The sequence below is a fragment of the Nanorana parkeri genome, unplaced genomic scaffold, assembly GCF_000935625.1.
Source record: "Nanorana parkeri isolate BGI_ZX_2015 unplaced genomic scaffold, ASM93562v1 scaffold53, whole genome shotgun sequence".
Classification (NCBI taxonomy): Eukaryota; Metazoa; Chordata; class Amphibia; order Anura; family Dicroglossidae; genus Nanorana; species Nanorana parkeri.
In genome coordinates this window covers 1,309,194-1,315,681 of record NW_017306321.1, presented here as the reverse complement: position 1 = coordinate 1,315,681, position 6,488 = coordinate 1,309,194, and the positions used below count along the sequence as shown (strand labels likewise).

General features: G+C 43.5%; 1 protein-coding gene across 1 annotated transcript in view; it reads left to right on the top strand.

Moving 5' to 3' along the window:
• Positions 1–6,488, top strand: part of ATAD2B (ATPase family, AAA domain containing 2B) — a 121,450-nt gene that overhangs the window by 106,893 nt on the left and 8,069 nt on the right. Inside the window, exon 23 of the mRNA XM_018575355.1 lies at positions 4,894–5,514. Coding sequence (XP_018430857.1) covers positions 4,894–5,514 — 621 coding nt within the window. The remainder of the gene's footprint in view (positions 1–4,893; positions 5,515–6,488) is intronic.

Genomic DNA, 6,488 nt, shown 5'->3' with positions numbered 1-6,488 from the left:
AATACTTTTGCTTGTTGTACTCCTTACCGAAAAATCCCTTGTTGTGGGGGGGGGGGGGGGGGGTGGCGCTGGAATTACAGTGTCTCCACGTCACCAAGAGCTCTTGGCAACCTGTGACACTTTGTGCGGCATTTCGCCCAGCTCACTCACCGCATTTACAAGAGCTGAGCGGTACGCGAGCCAGAGCTCTAGCTTGCGTCTCGCCGAGCCCCTGGCAATCAGTGACGCTGGTGGGCTGGACACCAAAATGAATTGCCTCAGGCGGCAAATTCCTTAGGGACATCTGAGTGTATGGCCAGCTTAAGGATGGAATTCAGGAGTTTTTGGACATGCATTTAACGTGAGAAATGGGGGTAGACATTGATGGGTAACGTTCCTGTCCCCAGCAGGTAAAAACAAAAATGTTTGTGTTCCTAAGGAAATGGCTGGTGGGTTGGTTTGTAGTTAGTCTGGTATGAAATATCTAACAGTAAATAGCAGTGTTGGTCACATGTGCACTATTGTGCGTAATTTAGATAACAAGCTTTGGGACCTGACATCTCTTATGTCTGGGGATAACTTGGACTTTGCTGTGATTACATAGACATGGTTCAGGGATTCAAATGACTGTGAAATAACTATACTCGGGTACACAATATACAGGAAAGAGGGGAGGTGGCATTTATAAATAATTCACAGCATATATCCCTGACTTGTGCAATCTGAAAGGTGCCTCACCCCCTCTTGTGTCAATCATTAACGCAAAATATGGAACTAGGGGTTTTAAGAGGCACACACCATTGCATAAGTTCATAAAATACATTTATTCAAAGTTCGAAAGATAGTTATAGACATAAGAATTAAAACCACATCAAATACCAGCTCCCTTCCGTCCTTTGGCAGCCAGAGTACATACAATACAATGATAGGAGATCATGTATATTGTCCGTGATTCATCTTTATCTTTCTCAGTGTGTAATCAGTCCAAAAGTATTTTACTGGCTTGCGTCTTCAAGGATTTTGTCTCGGGGACCTAGGGTGGCCAATCTAACACCATGCGTCAGGGACAAATAAGGATCCTATGTACAGAGGAAAGGCGTGCTAATAGATGCCCTCCCCCTACTCATTTTTGCGGTGGGGACACTGGGATAATCGAGGATGAAGTATCATCTCCAGTCATCTATAGCTACATTCAGGCTGAATGTGAAAATCTTGTACAACTCTCCAGTTAGCCACTAGCGCAGGTTCCCAGTTCATTATCTGTACTGGTTTTCTCTCTGGGACAATCCTGTAGACAGCAGGAACTACCTGTCTGTGTTCCAGTTTGCAAAGCACTGCTTCGGGAATTTTTATGGAGCTAATTGTCCAAAGCTGAGGCAGTTTTCATGTGCCCGTCTCTGCAGTTCACTGTTGGGAGTACATAGCAGTCTTATGCTGGGTTATCTTTTCCTTTGGTACTGTGGATATTTGCTGCAGAAATGGCCATTCTCTGGAGTAAAATTGCACCTTTTGTTTCTATGCTTGCTTTACTGTACAGGTGGGCCACATGGCGAAACCTTCCTTTTGATCTCTGTTCAGGTTTAGAAGGGGCATTTGTTATGGTTTGTTTCTTGACTCCTGCTCCATAGCTATGAATATCTAGCAGCTCTATTTAGATGGAAGCACATAAGAACACGCAGGAGTGTGTGCATATGCAGGGGTGCTTATTAACACCTTGAATTGCTTGCGCTATATGGTGCTAAATTATCCCCCGGAAGTGGTGCTGACCCCGGAGTTCTCTCTTCACAGCTCTGGAACAATGCAGTCTTTTTCATCAGTGGGATACGAGCTGCTGGAGGTTCACCTATGAGAAAGCAATAAAGGTGCTCTACTCTCGTATTGTCCCCGAATCTAATCCTGCTATGAAGGAGGTTTAGAATTGTCTGTTTGGGTTAGTGAATATGATTGCTAGGCTCTCATAAAATTCTTACAACAGTCTTGGTTCAAACCCAGCTGGCAAAAGGTTTGATTTCTCTTGCAGCTTGTTTGTTAGGCACATTATTGTTGGGCAACTATTTTTCAGGTTTAGAGAGCAAAGGATCCATACTAATGCAGACCACAGTGAGTGTGACGGAAAAGCCTATAAATCTAGACTCCAAGTACAATGTAAAATGAAAGCAAAGCTACTGCGGATTCTTTTGTATAGGTGTACCAAAGCAAACACCACCTGCCCTGAATCATATGCTTCTTCTGGTGGGCCTTCTCCTGTCGTTTCCAAGTGCTCAGCGGATTCCATTTTCAGCATTTTAAGTCATTTTTCTTTTCAGCTGTGTTGGCCAGGAGGTGGTATACCAGAGTTGCAGACTTGTTTGTTTCCCTGTCTCCTCTACAAGGCCATGTTCTTTTGTCATGGGACACAAGGTCCCTGGAAAGATCAGTCCTTTAGCAACAAGGATCAAGTTGTTCCTGACCTGGTGGCTTAGGAAGCTGGCTCTGGAATCTGGGAATTCCTTCATTCCCATCTTCTGAAAGATCATCACAATGGATACCAGCCTGTTGGGCAGGGTAGGAGTCCCGGTGTAGATAATTGGCAGGCGGACTTCTCAGCCAGCAGCAGCTTGACTCAGGAAAGCAGTCTGTACACGAAGAGGTGGCCAGGTCCTGTGCCACAGGTGGGAAATGCCTAATGTGGGCCTCAAGGCTTAACAAACTTGACAGGTTTGTGTCTGGGAACAGGGATCCTCTAGCGAAAGCAGTGCATGCTCTTGTGGCTCCGTAGTACTGGTGCACCCTAATTGTTGCCTTTCCAATCTGAAGCTTCTTCCACATCATTTGCTTAGATCAAGATTGCTCCAGATTAGACCAGGCAGATGTGGTATGTCATCCTGTCAAATCATCAGGATCTTCTGTCCCAAGGATCATCTTGCCAACCTACTGCACATTTGCTGGCCTTCACAGCTTGTTTTTTTTTGTCATGTTTTGATTTGGGATTTCCTACTATGCTAGCAATTAGGACAGCTATTTCCTTTACTATTGTTGTCGGCAATAGTAGAACCCGAAATTTTAAGGATTCCCATGTCCCTCAGTGGACTCTAACAAAATGATTTTATAGTGAGTACAAAAATCCTGTTTTTACCAGTGAGAATTTGTTGCTTGGAATAGACTTCCAGCAGAGATGTAAGTCAGTCAATGGTAAGTGGATGTAAACATGCTTGGGACGAACATGCTGCATTTCCTATTTTCAGTCAATGGTAATTAGATAGATAATGTGAGCTTTTACCCAAAGGTTTTTACAGTTAGTTTAATAAGTGCCTAAATTGGGTACATAGGGCTCAGTGGTCCTCCTACATAATGGATATGAAAAGCTCAGCAATGGGAGTGAATTTGCATTCCTGGAATAGATTTTAAAAAGTTGCCAATTTTGTACTCTGTTTTTTAATAGCTTTTGTGAATGGAGCCACAAGTAATGCACCATTGCCCTGGACAAACCTTTCCTCCACACATATTGGAAAGCCAAGTCCTTTACATTACACTGTGCTCCTCTCACCATCGTAATAGTCTTGTTTTTGTTGCACAAGCGGTTTTTAAGCTCTGCTTCTGGGTGTGTCTTGGATAAGCACCCCCCGGCGTTTCTTAGGGTGAGGGAAGTATTCCATACATCACTGATCTGTGACAAAGAAGCATGGATCAACTTTTGTAATAAAGCAAGCATAGATTAGATCAGCCATCATTAAATGGTGGAACACAGACCAAGTGGCGGTTCTGTCCAGAAAGCAATCGCCGACTTGCAGTAGGTTATGGCTGCTTGACGGCGCATACACTGCCACCCATAACTCAGTGCAGGCCCACCCTGTGCTTCAGTCATTGGTGGGTAGGATGCTGGCTAACCGTACTGGGCCTGGTCAACCACCTCCGGGCCAACAACACCCCCAGCCTTTGTTTTTGGGGTCTCCCACTCCTCTGGATGTCTTTTTAAATGTATTTTATTGTTTAACCGATTAATCGAACTTAATAATCGGCTAACTAATCGATTTTGAAAATAATCGTTAGCTGCAGCTCTAGTCTTGGGACTACAACACAAGGGGTCAATTTGGAGAGCAGACTGAGGAATGTCCGTTCCCCGATGTGCTCTGTGATGAAGCAGGGAGTGCTGTGCTCTCGCACTTCCTGCTTCATCTGTTTACCCAGCACTTCAGCTGGGCTTTGACAGCTCTGATCAAGCACAATCCTGTGCGGCAGGGGAGACTAAAATACTCCTGATGTCTCCATAAATAGAACCTGTCGCCTCCAAATGCTGTCCTATAGGGTTTTGTTAGCCCCTTTGTGAGAGTAAGAGTTACATGGAGAAAAAGTGTTAAGTAAAAAATGATAAAATAAACTAAAACAACAACCCTACCACCCTCGCCATCTGATTTGAATGATCAATTGCCCATAACGCATGCTTGTGTATGTAAACAGGGAGTGGGGGGATCCTTTGGCTGGCATTATTCCAGCCAATAGGTAGAGGAGGGATAATACCATTGTATCCAAACATACTGTGTAAGAACTAGGGCTGGATATACAAATGCAAGTCCTTGTGCAGATCTGTGTGGCTTTGTACAGACTTTCAGCTAGAAAGGCAATTTGTTGGCAACAGCGACAGCTTCTGTAAGTGTGTAGAGGAAAATAAATGGACCCAAAACCAGTATAGCTTCTTTACAAGTGGCATGGGCAGGTAAGGCAGGCTCAAAAGATATATGTTGGACATGGTAACATACCATCCAATTGTCATTTCATCTCCATAATGAATTTTTGGTGTAATTCAGCTAACTGGAAATAAAAAAAGACTAAGCGGTGCACAGAAACCCTGCAGATAAAGATAGGTTGGTGTATTTGATTTACACGTTTTACTATAAATATGGAATCTGCTTTAACTTTACTCGTTTATTTTAACAGTACCGGTTCGCCGGAAGCAACGCCGCCGCTCGCAGTGGGGCCGTGGGATAATTAAGAAGAAGAAACCGAACTGTTATTTAAAGAAAGACGAGGAAGAGTCTAAGTCCCGAGATGCGGACAACGATGACCCCTTAGAAAACGGTGTTTGCCTGGAGGAAAACGGAGAGGAGACAGGAGACCAATATGTGACAAATGACGAGTCCTCTTGTGATGTGACCGATGGAGACGTGGAGGACCGGAACGGGATACTTGGTAAGGGCAGCAGTTTGGAATCCACAGAGGAAGAAAGCTCCAATGAATCCATGTTGGTCAATAGCAACTCAGCACTGCAAGACAGAACAATTACTGCCAACAACCCACCTCTTGCCACAGACTATTTAAACGGAAACTCTTCATTGGAAAGCTTAGAAAGCACATCATCTGCTTTGCAAAATGGGAATAGTAAATCTAACTCTCTTGTAACCACAGACCAAGACTCTGAGCCTCAATGCCTCTCAAGTATTGATATAGTTAACTGTCACAACTCTGCAAGTCAGTCTAGTGATGAGGCATCACAGCCGATACAAACAGCTGGTCAACGTAACAAGCACGATGACATGGAGATAGAGGATGAGTCAGAAGGTAAGGTGTCCTCTTTATTTATGAATCTATTTTAAACTATGAACACTAACCTCATTGAAGACACAGTGACAGTGTCTGTATAAACCACCAACCCAGAACCACTTCATATTAACCTTTTCTGTGGTTGGCACTGCAAAATATCCGATTCTTCTGGGGATGGGGGGAATATGTGACCACCTTCCATGGTGCAGTCAAGCATGACTGAAGGGGTGACATCACTACTCCTGCTAAACAATGACACCCGGTATTATAATGGCAGCTGTGATGGCAGAAGGAGCAGCAGGGCAGCCCTGGAGAGAGTAGTATAAGGTGCTTGAGGGACCAGCTTTACGCAGACCTTGTCACTTTGCCTTGAATGGGCAAGAAGGTGACTGTGTCCATGTTCTCTGCCTTTGCATTGTTACCTTCCTTTTGTTCCCTTGCCACTGCGTTGGGCCACCCAGAATAAAGAGAAATAAACTACGCTTTCAGGTATAGAAAAGCATAAGTCTTCCTCCAGATTGTAGGTCTGGTGGTCTTGGGGGCAGCGAGAGAGAGGGTGTCCTTATCCTTGTGTATGCCCCAGGCTTTCTTCTCTATTCCCAGGTGTAAATGGAGTGATGGGGAAGCAAAGGGCAAGCATAAGTAGCACGGGTTTTAGTTAAGTTAATCTATTGCATTGCTCTGCGTGGGCAAGCACAGGTTCACGTTAAATTAGATGTCTGCTGTATGAAATGACTATAAAGCCTTAGAGTTGTTATACAAGAAAAAAACAAAAACCTGTTGGTTCTTTCGGTTTCATATTTTAGAAAAATCTGTGTGTTCCCAAATACTAGAGGTGCACCAAAATTTAAATTTTAAACTTAAAATATTCAGACTGCAACCAAAAATATGTTTTGTTTTTTTCTAACCTTTTTAATTTCTTAAAATTTTTTTATTTTTATCAACATTTTCTTCTTTTTTTTTTTTATTAAATATTTTAATTTTTTAACTTT